At 33.7% G+C, this 18,771-nt stretch overlaps 2 protein-coding genes across 2 annotated transcripts; both read left to right on the plus strand.

Annotated features, from left to right (window-relative positions):
- The first annotated feature begins 4,401 nt into the window (after nt 1-4,401).
- On the plus strand, nt 4,402-5,334 carry LOC144254370 (olfactory receptor 4A47-like). The gene has a single exon (XM_077797454.1). It carries the CDS (start codon nt 4,405-4,407, stop codon nt 5,332-5,334), a length of 930 nt encoding a protein of 309 aa, XP_077653580.1. The 5' UTR covers nt 4,402-4,404.
- A 9,518-nt stretch (nt 5,335-14,852) lies between these two features.
- LOC113177503 (olfactory receptor 4A47-like) lies at nt 14,853-15,773 on the plus strand. Its single transcript, XM_077797542.1, has one exon. It carries the CDS (start codon nt 14,853-14,855, stop codon nt 15,771-15,773), a length of 921 nt encoding a protein of 306 aa, XP_077653668.1.
- Nucleotides 15,774-18,771: the final 2,998 nt, after the last annotated feature.

The raw sequence follows: 18,771 nt of genomic DNA on the forward strand, positions 1-18,771 counted from the left end.
AATAAAGTCTTCATAGATTATCATGTTATTTTTAAACAAAGATGGATTTATTAAATAAGCATGCATTTCTTTCGATATTGTGCCTGATCACATTTGTGAGCACTGGCAGTACAATGTTGAAAAGCAGTGGTGAGAGGAAGAATCTTTGCCTGTACCTTACCTTACAACGAAGCTTTCTGGTTTCTTACTGCTGAGGATGGTATCAATTATAGGCTGTTTTGTAGGTTTGCTTTATTAAGTTTAGGAAATTTTCTTCTATTCCTAGTTTACTGAGAATTCGTTTTTTAAACAGGTGAGTGTTGAATTTTTAAAATGCTTTAAGTGCAACTGTTAATATAGCCATGAGATTTTTTAATCCTTGTTCTTTGTTTTAATTTATTGCATTAATTGGTATTTGAATTCTATCCCAGCCTTATGTATCAAGGCTATATCTCAGTTGGTCATGGTGTTTGATTCTTTTATACACTATCAGATTGAATTTGCTAATGTTTTTTTTTTTGAGAATTTTTGTTGAACCAGAAACTGGAAGTCCCCCTTACTCTCATTTGAAGAGAACCTTAATAATTTCAAATTCCTTAATGGGATATGTAATGTCCTGAGGGTTTGCTGTTGTCATTTCTTGAAATTTACTTTGTTCTACTCACTATAATTTGTTGTTCCCATTGTTAATTTGTGACTGTATTACAAGACATAAACCCAATGCAATCAGTGATCTGATCTTCCGTTTCATTAAATTTTATATCTCCAGCATACACTATGAAATAAATAGATATTATAAGGTTGTTTTTAAAAAAATGGATAGATAAATACTAGTTACCATAACTACATGAATCTTGAAAAAATATTCCCATTTATTAGATAAATGGGAAAAAAACTTGATCTGGCAGTGTGGTAATAAGTGATAAGTTCATCAGTTCATCTAAATGAACTGATGTATTATTTTTGCCAATTGTCACTCTATCAATTTTCCCATGTTTCTGAAATACTTTTGTTACATTTTCTTGACCATAATAATGTAATTAATCTATTGGCATGTTTACATGTTTAAACTTGTGGGAATTCCCAGTGAAACTGATTAAGGAAGACTCGCTTTGGATACATTCCAGTTGCAGGACTCCAGGATGACTGTGGTTTCTGGTATAAGACCTATAGTGATCTTAATTTTTGTCAGGTAAAAAATGCTGTCCTTTTAAAGCCTGATATAATCACTTAAAAAGATGCTTCAGTAGGCTTAAAGCATGATCTATATGAATCACAATAATGCTGTCTGGTAGTTATTACTAACGTTCCTGAAAGAGAACTTAAAGAGAAAATATTCCTTTTTTAAAAAAGCTAGTTGTTATCTTCCTACATGAACATGTGATTTGTTTACATTTTTGAGAAATTATGCTATTATGGAAGTTTTTACTTTTTGTATTCTCAACATGGAATTCCTTTGAAATACATCTACAATGCTGGTAATGATTTTCTGCAAAACTTAGAAGATTCTGGTGACAATGGACAGACATAGATGTTGTTTTAAATATATCAACAGGAATAATACAGACTTTTTCCTTCTGTGTGTATCCTGGGTTGAAAAGGGACTTCCAGCCCTTTACTAATGAAGCAAAAAGTCATCATTCAAACTACAGACAAGATTCCAAAAGTAAGACCTTAACGATTGATAGAAAAAACTAGAATTTGAAATCGTGTGTAATTTTCAGTACATAGGAAATTATATCACTTGAATTTGCAAGAATTAAAATTGTGGGAAAAACTTCTGAAGGCAGATCATGGCTGATGAGTTCATAAATGAGAGTTGCCATGAATAAATTCAAAAATTAAAAGAATGAATTCTGCAACCATTTTCTATCCTCAAGATTTGTGCTTCATCTGGAACAGTAGAAGTAACAAGGTAATTGCTCAGTCAGCACCAAGATTGCATCCACTGAATACACAATCCTGGTGCAGACTCAGCTTTAATGAGAATGTGAACACTTTGTGATGCCTGGAAGTTCACCTAATTAGGTTGATGTGACAGAAGGTAAGTGGTATGTACACACTAGTTGGTTGAATAAACAAATGAAAGATTGCATGTAGAACACACCTTTCTTCAATATATACCTTTATTTTAGAGTTTGTGCTTATGTGGTTTCTGAAGTTAGGGTCTCCTAAAAAATAGATGGAAATACAGTGGTGGAAAATCATTAGGGATATTTGAGCACTAGTGAAAGACTGGAGCAGATGAGCATGGAGAATTGTAAGAGATGAATTTGGGGAGGTAACAGAATTGTGTAATTTAAAGTCAGGGAGGTGATGAATATATAATTGAGTGTATGATAAAAATCTCCTGTAGGATTTTGAGGAAGGAAGTGGTATGATCTGAAGAAGATTAAAAAGACAATTTGTGTTGCTTTTGGAAAATGGCTTGTTAAAGTACAAGATGAACGTAGAAAGAATTGGCAAGTGGCTGTTGCAGTAGATCAGGCATGTAGTTGGTTGCAGTGGGAATGATCAGATTTACAGTATATCTACTAAGGCAAGAGAGTTTGTTAAGTGTATAAATAAATAACATGAAAGGAATAATGAATGGGTGTCCATTTTGTGTCAAAATGTCAGAATTGGGACTAAAAAGTTGAGTGGAAGGAGAAGCCATTTTATTAGATAAAGGAATCCTCAGAAAGAATAGATTTATCATGAAAAAATAATTAAAAATTCACTTTTGTAAATAATAATTGGATATACAGTTGGAGATGTGAATTAAATAGTTGCAGATACCCTTTTAAGTTAAGAGAGAGACAGTGGTGAAGACAGACAATTCCCTGGTTCTTCCAGAATTTGCAGGTTAGGAAAATGGGGAATGTGGGCTGGGGATGTGGCTCAAGCGGTAGCAAGCTCGCCTGGCATGCGTGCGGCCTGGGTTCGATCCTCAGCACCACATACAAAGACGTTGTGTCCGCCGAAAACTAAAAAATAAATATTAAAATTCTCTCTCTCTCTGTGTCTCTCTCTTTAAAAAAAAGAAAATGGGGAATGTCTAAGTAAAGACCCTAAAAGGAGGATTCAACTACTCGGTAGTACACATGAAAATGTGTCAACTACTAATCACACATTGTGTTACATGAAACAACTCTTGTTTTATTTAGTTCAGTTACCCCTACTTTTTCCTCTAATGCATGTTGAGGCCCTACCCTTCACTACTACATGATGTGAATGTTTTGTGTGTAGGTTCTTTGCAGAGATCAAGAAGTTAAAATAAGTTCATTAGGGTGGTCATTATTCCAATAGGATTGATGTCCTATGAGAAGGGAAAGTTTGGATGTAGGGAGGACAACACGTGAACACAAAACTGGTATCTGTGAGCCAAGGAGAAAGGCCTGGGTCAGTGCTTTTCCTCAATATCTTCTGAAGGAACCAATACAGCACAGGTCTTGAGTTTGAATTTATGGCATGTCAAACTCTGAAACAACAGATTTCTGTTAACCAGTTTGTGCTGTTTTATTACAGCAGCTCTAACAAGAGAATATGGATTTTGCTACTGGGAAGTGGGGTGCAGCTACAAAAATACCTCCAAGAGTAGAAGTAGCTCTGGGATGGGTAATGGGTAGATGGTTGGGGAAGAGTTGTGATTCATGATAGAAAGAGCCTCTATGAAGAGACTACGGGTGTAACTATGAACATCAAAAGGTGGTTCTGGTGAGGGATCTGAAAGAGAAAAGGAGTACTGCACAGAAAGCCTCTCATGTGCTAGAGAACACACACATCATCACGAACAGAATCCTCCTAGAAATATGAATGGCAGGGTACTTCTGGTTGAGGTGTCCAGGGGATAAGAGATGATTGGAGAGGGAAGGAAAAGCTGTCATTGTTAATGATTTACAGTCATAGAACTAGAAATGAATGTACTGACTTTTGGTCTATCGTTTTACATTTTATTTTAGCCACTATGAATATAAAAATGACTTTAAGTGAATCTCTGGTATTACACCTTTGTGACATCATGTGGGGTGCATTTTCTCATGAAATTCATTTTTCATTCCTTTTTGTTATTTCCCACCTCCTTTAATTGCATAAAGTATGGCTTCCTGTGAGAAGTCTTGCCATAATCCAGTTGATTTATCAATTGCAGCACAATGAACTTATGGCATGACATGAATAATTCACTTATTATGACCACGATCATGTTTTACATTAAATCTTGATCCCATCACTACATATGGAATCACTTGGGGAAGGAAATGCTATCTTACTTCACTGTGCCTGATATGTGCAACAGATAGCTTGCCACAAATTGATGCTTCTCATACATATTTTAGAGGATTAATGAATGAAGACTGAAATTATAATACTTCTAAGGAATTTCTTCTTTTTTGTTTTTTAGGTGAACTGCTTTAGTATCTGGAATCAGCACCAATAAAAGACTAGATGGAACATAGGAACAATGTAACTTACTTTGTCCTCTTGGGCCTCACACAAAATCCAAAGGTGCAGAAAGTACTTTTTGTTATGTTCTTGCTTTTCTACATCTTGACCATGGTGGGAAATCTGCTCATTGTGATGACCATAACCTTCAGCAAGACCCTGGGCTCACCAATGTACTTCTTTCTTGCTAGCTTATCTTTTATGGATGCAATTTATTCTACAGTTATTTCCCCCCAAATGATTTTCCACTGGTTCTTTAGAGAAAATATCATATCCTTCAAGAATTGTATGACCCAGCTTTTTACAGGACACTTTTTTGCTGGGGCAGAGGTATTTCTTCTGTTGGTGATGGCCTATGACCGCTATGTGGCCATCTGTAAGCCCCTGCACTATTTGGTTATCATGAGGCCATGGGTATGTGTTGTGCTGCTGGTAGTTTCTTGGGTTGGAGGTTTTTTGCACTCAGTAATTCAGTTGGGCACTATTTATGGGCTCCCATTCTGTGGCCCCAATGTCATTGATCATTTCATATGTGATATGTATCCCTTATTGAAACTTGTCTGTATTGACACTTATGTCATTGGCCTCTTGGTGATGGCCAATGGGGGACTCATCTGCACAACTGTGTTTCTGCTCTTACTCGTGTCTTATGCTGTCATCTTCCACTCTCTGAAGAACCTGAATCAGGAGGGGAGGCGGAAAGCTCTCTCCACCTGTGGCTCCCACATCACTGTGATTGTCCTCTTCTTTGTCCCCTGTATTTTCATGTATGCTCGACCAGCCAAGACTTTCCCCATTGACAAGTCATTGAGTGTCTTTTACACAGTCATAACCCCCATGCTGAACCCCTTCATCTACACTCTGAGAAACTCAGAGATGACAAATGCTATGAAGAAACTCTGGGGAGGAAAAGTCATATCAGCTAGTAAATGAGTGAGTTGCCCACTATAAGGCAGGATATTTTATCACAAAACTGTGTTTTTAGGAAGCATAACATTTGTGAAACTTGAATTCTAACTTCCTTTCCTTCCAAAGTATTCCTGGTAAATACAAGTGAAGGATCAACTATGTATTTGTGCCACTAATAGTTTCCCTACTGTAATGTAAACTCTATAATGTCTGTTTATCACTACTAGAAAGTTCTAATGCACATGTGGTAGAAAGTCTATCAAAACATGTACTAATTTAATGAATAAATTTTTGGAATCATTACACTGATGTTACTTAATTTTTGTATTTATCCTTATCCCTTACTTTGTTGTTCCTTATCTTATTTTTATAATTCTTTTTATGATGCTTCTTTTTATTAGGTTTAAATATTTCAGTGCTATGTAAACTTACCTTCATTTTATTTTAGTTGTATATGTAAATTTTAATCCAGTAATTTTATTTTGTAAAATAAAAAATGGAACGTTTAACAGATAGTAACATTAAAAGTAGAACCCACACAACTTGGTAAATTGTAGAGTGGGGCACAGTGGTGCACTCCTGAAATTCCAGAGACCCAGGAGGCTGAGTCAAGAGAATGTAGAGTTCAGAGCCATTCTCAGGAAAAGTGAGGCACTAAGCAAACTCATTAAGACAGTGTCTCTAAATAAAATATAAAATAGTGTTGAGGTTAAGTGCCTCAGTATGCCCCGCAAAAAAATTTATAGAAATCTGCCCCTCCATTATCAGGGTCTCTCAGTGCTGGTCTCAGATGCAGGCAGTAAACTCTTTTTCTGTTTCTTCAGGTAAAGAGTCTTATAATTTGTGACAACTTGGGAGAAATTTGAGGACATTATGCTAAGTGATGTAGGCTAGACACAGAAAGACAAATACTGCATAATATCATTTATATATAGAATCAAAAGTAGACACAGTCCTGGGGCAGAGAGTAGAATGTTGGTTATCACAGGCTGGAGGGAGAGGAAACAATGATGATTTTTAAAAATTGTAAAGTACATTAGACTGGAAAATGTCTTCTGTTATCTATGTTATTTCTGGTGTAGTATTAACTATAGCTATCATGCATGATAATGGTAGTACTATAGGTATAGTTAATAATATTATATTGTTAGTAATATTATATACTTGACACTTGATAAGAGCATAGATAAGTGTTCTCATCATAAAAATATCATATAACTATATGCACTAATGAAGACAATTAAAGGATTGAAGACAATTAAAAAGGGTGTTAAAGGAAGTCATTCATATGGATGGAAAATTATACCAGTTAGAAATATGAGTTTGTGAACAGAAAACAGATTACCAGAAATAATAAGTGCATGAGCAAACAAGAGTTTTCTGATTTCAATCTCTTTAAAATATGATTATTAAATAATAGTAATGTAACCATATTGTGTAATTTTAACCCAACCCCCAAAACTTAAATAAATAATTATGTTTAATAGGTGATCAAAGGAAATAAATAGGAAAAGAGACATAAATAATCCAAAATAAGTATAAAAAAGGAAAATAATAAAGAACATACAGAACTCTTAAAAAATGATGATGTTTGAATTAACCATACCAATATTTACATCAATGTAAATGGTCTAAATATTACATTAAAATGCAGAGATTACAGACTGTAAGAAAACTAAGACTTTCTTATATGCTGCCTCTACAAACACACCTTAAGTATAAAGTAAGGAATAGATTTAAAGTTTTGGTAGTTTCCATTTTCCTGGGGAATCATTTATTTAATTCAGATTATGATTTATTTTACTTAATCCAGACGCCTCCATTTTTAGAGTTGGTAAAAATGCTAAATATTTAAAAAAATCTTTTTTCGTATTCTTTGTGTCAAATTTGAAATTTGTTCCTCCATTATTTTTTAATAATTAGAATTAAGAGTAATTTATTCATTTTCTCATATTGTTCTTATTTTTAATCCAACCAATGAGACCATAGGTATTGCTGTATTTTGAATATGGAGTGCTCCCCACATGCTTATTTATTAAAGACTTGGTCCTCGGCAGGGTACTAATGGAAGGTGGTTAAAACTTTTAGAGGTGAGAGGTAGTAGTACGTTTTAGGTCATTGGGAAGCAAGCTCTAAAAGAAGATTGTGGAAACTGATCCCTTACTTTCTCTTCTTTTTTTTTTTTTTTTGAAATGAACTGAACAGTTTGCTCCAGCACATGGTCTCCAAAGGCCCAAAGCAAAGAGACAACTCAGTCATGGCCTAAAACATTAAAACTGTGGTCCACAATAAAATTTTGATATTTGTCACAGTAATGGAAAAGAGACTAGCAAACATATAATAGTTTTGACTATATTTTCTAATGGAGGAAACCTATTTTATCTCTATTTCTAACAGTTTTAATTGAAATGATATTTAATCTTTCATTTCTTTTTAAACAAAATAAACTCTTCTAAGTTTTACTTAGAGCACTGAGCTAAAACCCCATTGTTTTAAATATTTTTTTATTTGAATCATTTTACATATTTTGGATTTTAATTTCTATTACTCTTTTACCAAAGAACTTTTAAAAACAGGACTTTGAGAAGTAGCAAATAGAAAGTAAGAATTTGTTTCTACCAGAAATCTCACTCTAGACATATCTAGATTTATCTTAAAACATTCAGGCATGGTTAATACTCTCATAAAAACAAACTAAAAAGCATATTATACATTACTATTGATCTCATAGATGCTGTGTGAATAGTTCATACATTATGCTGTGTTATCAAAACTTCTTGATTTATAAATTGTTCCACTTATGGCAGGAAAAAAAGAGGATTCTGTATATTTAAAGTAGCTTTCTCAAAGTTACAAAATCATACATAAGAAGTCTAACCCTAGTCATCTCTCTTTGACCTATGTGTAATCTTGCTTAAAATCCACATTAGGCTACATTGACAATGTTTTGATCTTTTAATCTCACCTAGTATCTCCATCTGTTTGCAGACCTCATCACCATCTGTATGGCTCTGGGTGATCTAGCTTCCTGATGCTGAATGTCTCCCATGGTTTTGAAAAATAAGAAAATTTATTTATTTTTTAAAGTAGTTTTAGGTTCACTGAAATTTTAGCAGAAATTACAATCTTTTTATGAAATCTCATCCTTTCCAGTTTCTCCCTTGGTCTATTTTCTGCTGTTCTAACAGAATAACTGAGACTAATTTTATCATGGTTCTGGAAGCTGGGAAGCCCAAGTATTGTGGGGTGTCTAGCATCCTGCCAGGGAAAGTTCCTTCTCAGGAAGTGTGAGCTGCCTGAGAAATTTAAAAAAAAAAATGTCTGAAACCAATTAGTAAGAAATAGAGACAGTCAGAAATTAGTTGTAAAAAGTGGAGCACCTGTAGGTGTTCCAGCCCTGATAGGAGCTGAAACTGAACAATTGAAAAAGGGTCTCAATTCTTTATTTAAGTGGTGTACATCAAAGGCCGAGAGAATGTTTCAGAAGGAGGAGGTCTTGCTTCTCTATGTGGCAGGGGCCTTGCAATAAACAGGTTGATTGGCATTTTGGCAAACCACACCCATCTCCTAGAGGCTGTGTGGCTCCAATAGGTCACCCCATCTCCAATGCTGTGCTGAACTTGTGATGGAGCTGGGTAGGAAGCTGCATGGACCAAGCATTCTCGGACCAAGCATTCTCAAACCAGGGGGTTGCTGCTGGGAGTTCTCCATACCAGGATTTTCTGCCTAATGGCTTAAACATTGTTTTAGTTCACTCACAGTTCATGGATGGGTTCCCACACCCAGGAACATGGCACTGACATCTGAAGATAATCTGTATAGAATGAGACAGCAAGAGAGGACTGAGCTCACCTTTTCAGGCATCCTCCCCCTAAGATAATCAACTCACTCCAGGACAACAACATTAATCCAGATTAATCAAGATTCTCCTAAGCATCTCACCTCTCAACACTTCTGCATTATTTCTACCACCTGCCATTTAGGAGACACATTTAAACCATAATACACACTTTCAACTTCCCCCACCATATTGCTTCCTTTTACAATTCATTAATCAAAATTATATCATCCAAGATTCCCAGTTTACATTTTCCTGTCTTGGTTTTCAGAGTTGTACTTTCTAAAGTTTTGGAAGAACATGTAATGATGTTCTTAAGCATCATACAGATAAAATTGACTGAAATAAAAATCCTGTATCCTTCATAACTACTAAAATTTTTACTGTTTTTTCACAATTTTGGACTTTTCTGAAAGTCATACAGTTGCAACCACACAACTTTTTAGACCGGTTTCTTCACTTGGTAATATACTTTTGAGTTTTCTCTAGGTCTTTCCATGGTTCAGTATCTGAATTTATTTTAGTTACAAATAATATTTTTTGTATAATGGTCCTTACCTTATTGTTGAGCCTCTAAATGCCATCTTTCTTGCTTCTGAGTTCTGGCAGTTACAAACAGAGAAGACAAAACACAACACGTGTGCATGTTTCTGTGTGAGCATAAGCTTTTAGTTCATTTGGATGAATACTAGGGAGCCCAATTGCTTGATTGCATGGTAAGAGCATTAGTACATGAAAAACTGTCAACCTGTCTTCTAAAATGGGCAATATATTTGTCTCCTCTGAGATCACCTTCTATTCTCTTTCACCAACACTGAATGTTTTGATTACATAGCTTTGTGGCAAATCTTGATCTCAGGTAGTGTTCACGGTCCAAATTTTTTCTTCAAAAAACACCACCCTTGGCATGGTGCTACCCCTTTGGTATCTTTGCCTCAGAATGTAAACTTCATAATTAGCTTGTCAACATCTATAAAATAAGGTCATAAGATTTTGATTGTAGAAAAGACCAATCTTGGGATAACTTACCTTGACAATGTGTATGAGCAGGAGATGTGTTTTCACATACCATTGTAATTGCCCTCAGAGAGATCTTGTACATATTTTATTAAGACTATACCTAAGCATTTCATTTTGGAGAGTACTAGAGTAAATGTTACTGTGTTTTTAAGTCAACTTTCACTTGTGCATTGCTGACATACAGGAAAGTCATTGATATCTGCACATTATCCTTTTGTATTTCAGCTTTACACTAATCGTTTATAGAATTATTTGGGATTTTCTGCATAGATGATGTCAACAGCAAAGAAGGAAAGTTTTATTCTTCTAATTAGCATAACTATTTTCCCTTGTCTTATTGTATTGGCTGGGACTTGAGTATAATGTTGAAAAGCAGTTAAGAGGAACATCCTTCCCTTGTTCCTGATTGCTATGGTTTAGATATGAGGCGTCCTGCCCAATCTCCTGTGTAAGACAATGCAAGAATATTAGGAGGTGCAATGATTAGCTCATGTGAGTCTTGATATAATCAGTGGAATAATCCATTGACATGGAGTAACTGGGCAATAACTCTAGACAGGTAGGGTGTGACAGAAAGACATAGGTTTGGTTATAGCAACGCAAAAGCTGACTAAAACTGACCTCACCAGGAAAGCTCCTAGACTCTCACTATTAAAGATGATGTCAGTTTTTCTTTGCTTTGAAAATGCTCTTTTTTGAACTTTGGAAACTTTCCTTTTATCCATAGTTTACAGAATGTCCTTATAGTGAAGGTGTTAGAATTTTATTAAATATCTTTTCTGTAAATATTGATATAATCCTGTGATTTTTCTTTTTTTATCCTATGTTATGAAGTAATAGGTTAATTGATTTTTGAATGTTGAACCAGGCTTGTTTATCTGAAATAATTTTGGTTAGTCGTGATGTGCAATTCTTCTTCCATTTTGCTGGATTTGGTTTGCTAATTGTTGAGATTTTTTGTTGAATTAACAGGAAGTCCTCTTTACTCTAATTTGAAAAGAGCTTTAAAAGTAGTCCAAATTCCTTAATAAGATCTGTGATGTCACTCCAGGCTTTGGATCTTGCTCATATCTTAAAAACTTCACATTGTTCTGTCCTCTCCCTGTCTTCCTCCATTCAGGTTCAATGACAGCACAGCATTGAAATCGCCCAGCTCTCTTCCACATTACATCTTCCCACAAGTGACCACGTACCCATAGGGGCAACTGACTTCTCATCCTTGGACTTTAGTTTAAATATAACATTTAAAAAGGCCTTATCCAATCACTTTATTCAAAATTGTGTCATTCACTTTTTTTCTGTCACAATAACCTATTATCCAATCAGAGATTGACGCTCCTATTTTTAGTTACTATTATTCTGTGGCTCTACTAGAAGATGTAAAGCTGATGCAGTTAGGATTACATTTTTATTCTTTCTCATGTTTTATTAACTATTTTATTATCATCTAATGTCATGTTATCTGAAACCAAATAGTCAAAAATGCTCTTTAATTTTGTAGAAAAACAAAAAATAAATAAAATAAGTATATAAATAACTAGTTGCTACAGCTGCATAAATCTTTTAAATACATTTAATCTCAAACTCAGGGAGAAAAATGAAGATTCTATAAAGAGAAAATGAAAATTTTGCTCTGGCACAGAAAAGGAATAAGTGATAAATTCAATCTCATTGAAATAAACTAATGGAAATGATATTTTATCTTAATTATCCATGCCATAATGTTTCTGAAACTCTTTTTCCTGGTTATATGCTTGTTACTCTAGTTAGGTGTTTTCTGTATTGCATCTTGACACATAAATGTTATTTTAAGAGTATATGGAGATCCCCAGGGAGTGTAATTAAGCAAGAATCAGCTTGGGCATGTTCCAGCTTCGGGGATTCATAATTAATGTGTCTATGGTATAATATCTTTAGTGATCTTTGTCCCTGCCAGGTGAAAGCAATGTTCTCTTAGTAACAGTTATAATTTTTTTTTTTAAAAAAATAAAAAGGTTCATTATTCTTAAGCATTTGAAAAGGCTCAAGAATACTCCATCCATATATGAAGCACAAGTGTTTGGCCTTACCAGGACAAGAGGAAACAGATTAAAAAGCTGAATGGTATTTGTTAAAGTTACCAGAAAAGACCTAGAAAACTTTTTTTTTAATGCTAGATATGATATTCCTATGTTGAAATTATTTGTTTGCATTTTTAGTTAAGCATCTTAATATGAAAATTTTAATTTAATTCCTTTGAACACTACCCATTCGCTCATTATTTTCACTCAAGAGAAAATGGATAAACATGATTGTGTGATTTTAAATACATTTTCCAAAAATAAGAAAGCTTTTATTTTTCTGTGTTCATGCTGGATGGAAGAGGGATTACTCAATATTTCTTAGTGAGACAAAATTTACTCCTTCAAATTGTAGACAAACTCCCAAAGGTAAAACTTTTTAGTGAGTAGCAGAAATCAGACTTGGAGATTGTGTGAATATTTCATTACACAAGAAATATAGCTCTTGAGTATGTAAGTATGGATAAAAACCTCTAGAGGCAGAAAGTGGCTATTCAGATTGTATAAGATTACCACAAATATATTCAAAAAATGAAAATTTATGTTAGAAGCCATGTTATATTTTCAGTACTTTTGCTTCCAGCTGGGAAAATAGAAGGCCTAAGGCAAAAAGCTGATTCCTCATTCAGCATGGACATTTCTTTGTAATGACATGATTCTAGTGTAGACCCTGAGCCTTAATGAGCTAATGGACACTCAGTGATGGCTGGAAGTTCACCTCATGTGAACAGTGTGACTGGATATAGCTTTCTATGAACACTTATTTGTTGGAAAAATGAAAAGAATGAATGTATCACACACTTTTTTAAAATAATCACTGTTACTTCCAAATTTGTGGTGTCTGCTTCTGGTCTCTGAGATTAGCATCTGTCCAAGAGCAAATGGTAGATGTGGCAGGTGGCTCTTGCAGTTGACAGGGGATGTAAGGAGATGGAATGAGAATGATCACATTTAGAAGATGTTATAAATACAAAGCCAAGAGGACTTAATAAATGTATAAATAAGCAATGTAAGAAGAATAAAGGAAGGTTGAACACTGTCAGAATTTGACCTGAAGGATAAGACAGAAAGAAGTACCCTTTAATTAGCAAAATCTAGAATTTAATCTAGACAAAATCTAGAGTTATTGTGAAAAATAAAATATTTACTTTTATAAATACTAAAAGGATATCTAAGTGAAGATGTCAATGAAATAGTTGCAGATACCAGCATGAAAACTAGGAGATGTGATAATGTTGAAGATACACAAAGTGTTTTACGTATTTATAGGTTAGGATAACATGGAATATTCAACCAAAGACTCCAGATTTCAGGGATTTAGCAAGCTGAGAATGTGATAATTATTGTTTTTTCAGTTTCTCATATGAAATTATTATGGTTTTATTTTTTCCTACCATATAATTTATATGTTGAGGTCCTACCTACTTAAAGTACCACAGCTTTGTTTGGAAATAGGGAGTTTATAAAGGTCATCAGTTATAAAATTTTATTAGGTTGTGTTTCAATCACATGTAACTGGTATTCTATTGGAAGAGAAAATTTGAATTCAGGGAGAATGACACACGAACACAATCTGGACATCTTCAAGCCAAGGACAGAGCTGGACTTTCCCTCATGGTCTTCTGAGGGATCCACTTCTGCCCATACCTTTATTTTGAATGTCTAGCTGCAAGGCTCTGAGACAACACGTTCATCTTAAAAAAAAAAAAAAAAAAAAAAAAAACAAAAAAAAAAAACAGTAGCTTTAGCAGATAAAGATAGTTTTTGGTGCCAGGAAGTGGGTGCTCCCGCAATAAATGTCCAGTATAAAAAAACCAGCTTTGTGTGATTAATGGATACATGTTGGGAGATGTTTGAGAATCATCATAGAAAGAGCCCAGATGGCCTGGAAGAGTTGGTGGGTAGAAATGTGAACACTGATAGATGATGCTGGAGAGGGCTCAACAAGGAAAGAGGAGAGCAGTGGAGATGGGATGTCCTTTGGAGCACAGAGACATCACTGAAAGCACAATGTTCCTGGAAATATGAATGAAAAGATGCTTAGGGGTGACATTTCCAGTGGACCTGAGGGCCAAAGAAAGTGTAGGAAGGGCATCATTTTCTAAAGTCTCAGTACCAATATTGATACAGTGATGGTGGTTTATAGTCTTCCATTAGTAATTGATTTTATCCATTCTTCATATGAAAATTATTAGTATTATTATCAGTATTACACTCTATAACTTTTATACATAATGCAATTTTCGATCCTTCTAATTATTTCACATTTTAAAACACATATGAATAGTAACTTTCTCTGAAACAATTTTCCAAATCATAAAAGGTTTAGAATTGAAGCACTGTGAATCGATAGCATGGAATCAATAAATATTTTATCAGCACATTTCTCAATTTGATCTTTAAAAGTTGAATCACATAGGTACATATCAAATAACTTAGGGAAGTAAACCTTGTATTATTTTACTTGGTAATCCAGATAGCTACTACAGGTAGTCTGACAGTAGTAGAGCCTTAAAACCTATATGGCAGATGAATAAAAGTGCTATGATGTGTCTGAGGATTTTTTCCATTGTTTTACAGGTAAACTACTTTATTCTCTGAAATCTGCATCAATGAAAGAACAGATGGAACATAGGAACAATGTAACTTACTTTGTCCTCTTGGGCCTCACACAAAATCCCAAGGAACAGAAAGTACTTTTTGTTATATTCCTGTTCTTTTACATTTTGACCATGCTAGGGAACCTGCTCATTGTCCTAACTGTAACCTTCAGTAAGACCCTGGACTCTCCATTGTACTTCTTTCTTGCTAACTTATCATTTTTGGATATCATTTATTCATCAATTATTTCCCCAAAATTAATTTCAAATTTGTTCTTAGGAGAAGTTATCATATATTTCAAGTTTTGCATGTTACAGCTCTTTGCAGAACACCTTCTAGGTGGGTCAGAGATCTGTCTTCTTTTGGTGATGGCTTATGATCTTTCTGTGGCCATCTGTAAGCCTTTGCATTATTTGATTATCATGAAGCCATGGGTGTGTGTTGTGCTGCTGATAGTTTCCAGGGCTGGAGGTTTTCTGCATTCAGTAATTCAGCTTGTCACTATTTATGGGCTCCCATTCTGTGGCCCCAATGTCATTGACCACTTTATGTGTGACATGTACCCCTTATTACAACTTGTCTGTGTTGACACCTATGTCACTGGCCTCTTAGTGATTGCCAATGGGGGACTGATGTGCTCTATTGTGTTTCTGCTCTTACTGGTGTCATATGCAGTCATCTTCCACTCTCTGAAAAACCTGAGTCAAGAAGGGAGGCGGAAAGCTCTCTCCACCTGTGGCTCCCACATCACAGTGGTTGTCTTCTTCTTTGTCCCCTGTATTTTCATGTATGCAAGACCAGTGAAGACTTTCCCCATTGACAAGTCATTGACTGTGTTTTACACAGTCATAACCCCCATGTTGAACCCCTTTATCTACACCCTGAGAAACTCAGAAATGACAAATGCTATGAGGAAACTTTGGAAAATAAATCACATAAGGTAGGAATCATTGAGTCTCCCACTACAAAGAGAAACATTTCACTATTTAACTGTCTCTTTAGGATACATTATTCATTTCAAACTTAAAACCGATACTGATTTAATAAGGAATTTTTGTTAAACATAATTAAAGAATAAATTATAAGTCTGACAATAACATATTTCCCCAGTGTATTTTTCATTCTGTAGTGTCTTGTTTATCAAGGGACCTAGGAATTTATGGTGCACATATACTATGAAGTCAATAGAAATATGCAATCTATTTATTAATAAAATTTTTATAGTATTATATGCATATTTAATTTTCAGTGTATCTTTAGTAATTATGTTGTCATTTCTCATTTTTAATTTTTTATACGTTTTTGAGAATTTAAGAACTTTATTAGATGACAAATTAGACAGAGTTGTACTATTAGAATATAAAGTAATTGATTAATATGTAATCTTATAAACATTATAATGATATCTGAGTTCTTCTCCCTTAAAATAGATTGTTTGTATTTAAGAACTATGCCTGAAAAGTAAAAATATAATAAAAACTTCATTCTGTCTTTTCATAAATATGGTTGAATTTTTTTTTCTAATATTTGAAAGAATCCATCACTTAAAAGACAGCTGATGGTGTGGCAGGCATATACATTAAATTCATATCATCAAACTCAGAATGATCTTCTTATGTCTTCTTTTTTTAAAATTTATTTCAATTAGTTACACATGACAGTACAATGACCTTGACATATCATACATTTGAATCAGATGGGATATAATTTCTCATTTTTCTGAGTATACAGGTTGCAGAATCACATTGGTCATGCATTCACATATATACACACAGTAATAATAATGTCTGTTTCATTCTACTATCATTTATATTAAAGTAGTTAAGTGCTATATGTGTTTCTTTTTAATTTTTTTTACTCACTAAAATTAATAATTTTAGTTCAGTAGTTTTATTTTTTAAAAAACAAATATGAATAAATAATGAGTATGAATATTACAATGTAGCCCTTGCAAGATGATAAACCTGAAAAAAGATATGACGAATTCCTCACCAGCATCTCCCAGTCCTGTTCCCAGATGCAGGTACTGTGTTTCTATGGTTCTTCAAGGTAAGAGAGCTTATCATTTGCACAACCTGGGTCAACTTGGTGGACATTATGCTAAATGATATAAGCTGAACATAGAAGACAAATACTGCAAGATGTCATTTATATGTGAACACTAAATCTTCACATTTACAGAGACATATAGAAGAATGATGGTTGTCATGGCTGGAAAGTGGGAAACTAGATATGTTTGTCCAAGAGTAGCAAGTTTCATATACAAGTGAAATAATTCTGGAGTCGATAGCATGGTAGCTATTATGACTTTTGATGTATTGTATACTTCTGATAAGTTTTGCCCTACCACAAAAAGATTAAAGAAAACTTAAGTCATGTGACATCATGGGTGTGTTAATTATAGTCATCATTTCACAATGTATGCATATATCAAAATATCATGTTGTAAACCCAAAACATCCATGATTCTTATTTATCAGATATCAGTAGAAGTGAAAAAAAATTAAAACACAAAGATGATACTACTATTACTGCCAATATATGATTACTATTCTATGTGATTCACTATTTTTTTGCAGTTCTTTTTGCCTATAAATTCTATTTTACTAGAGATTCACAGTTGGATTGTTATGGTTCAAAATTATTAGGCTGTCCTTTTCTCTTTGTTTTTATGTCATCAACTTTATAATGATTATACTCCCATTCTGGTTCCTTTTCAAACTTCGGTATTGCTTCTTTCTTCTTTCTTGGTTTTCCTGCTATATTCTTTGGTCATTTTCATAATCATAACGTTTCTTTCTTTTCAAATTCTAACACTGCTAATAAATTTGTCTTGGTGAGCCCGATGGACTGCCACATCCATTAAAATGTGAAATAATGTGATGCATCACAATTTGTTTTTATTGAAATTATAAAATCAAAATTGTACATTTTTCTAAACATGTTTGCATTTATTTAGAAGATTAATAATTCGCAGTTATTTAGGAGATTAACAACTTTTACTCTTATACATATTAATGTGATCAATTTTTATGTAGGATTTTATTGTACTAAACTATCTTAGCATTTGTAGAATAAATTATGTTAAGGTTACAAACATTGTTTTCTAATATCAAAGGATTATTATGGCTCTTTTAAAAGTTTTTTTACATTGATTTTTATAATTCAAGATTATATATATATATATATATATATATATATATATATATATATTATATACCATAATTTTGATCATATTTCAGGAATTCACCCCAATATTTCTGATTCCTGTCACACTTAATGTTCAAGTAGAACATTTAAAGTTAGCACCGTTGACTCACTTTTCTATATATTTTACTTTTAATTTTTATTATTTGTTTCTCTCTAGAATATAATATACGGATTAATCCTTGGAATCTATAATTGTGCTGCCCACAGTAAATAATTGTTGAAAGAGATTTTTTTATCATTTAAAATAATTTATAGTCTTTTAAAAAATATTAATTTTTTAGTTTTTTTTTTTAGGTGGATACAATATCTTTATTTTATTTTTATGTGGTGCTGAGAATTGAACCCAGTGCCTCACTCATGCTAGGCAAGTGTGCTACCACTTGAGCCACGTAACCCAGCCCTAAAATAATTTATATTCTGAGACAACTTAAGTAGCATTCAGATGATATTCTCTTTGAAGTTTATGAATAACAATGACACCCAGGATTTATAAAATGCTTTTCCTTTTCAGGGCGTGGTCTTATGTTGGTTTCTTTATGCAACATTCCAAGTATTAATCCCTTCAATAACATCATGAGGTGGGTACTCTTGTTGGACCCATTTTACAGTTCCACAAGCAAGGGCTCATGGTGGCTGAAAATCCTGTGAAAGGTTATGATCATAGAATGTTTAGACCAAATATAAGAAGTCTGGTCTGTGCACAGATGTGGCAAGTTTTGTAATCTGGTAATG

Source organism: Urocitellus parryii, chromosome 4, assembly GCF_045843805.1.
Source record: "Urocitellus parryii isolate mUroPar1 chromosome 4, mUroPar1.hap1, whole genome shotgun sequence".
Lineage (NCBI taxonomy): Eukaryota > Metazoa > Chordata > Mammalia > Rodentia > Sciuridae > Urocitellus > Urocitellus parryii.

Excerpts from the sequence above, each read along its gene's own strand:
- LOC113177503 (XM_077797542.1), top strand. The coding sequence starts at position 14,853 with ATGGAACATAGGAACAATGTAACTTACTTTGTCCTCTTGGGCCTCACA.
- LOC144254370 (XM_077797454.1), top strand. The coding sequence starts at position 4,405 with ATGGAACATAGGAACAATGTAACTTACTTTGTCCTCTTGGGCCTCACA.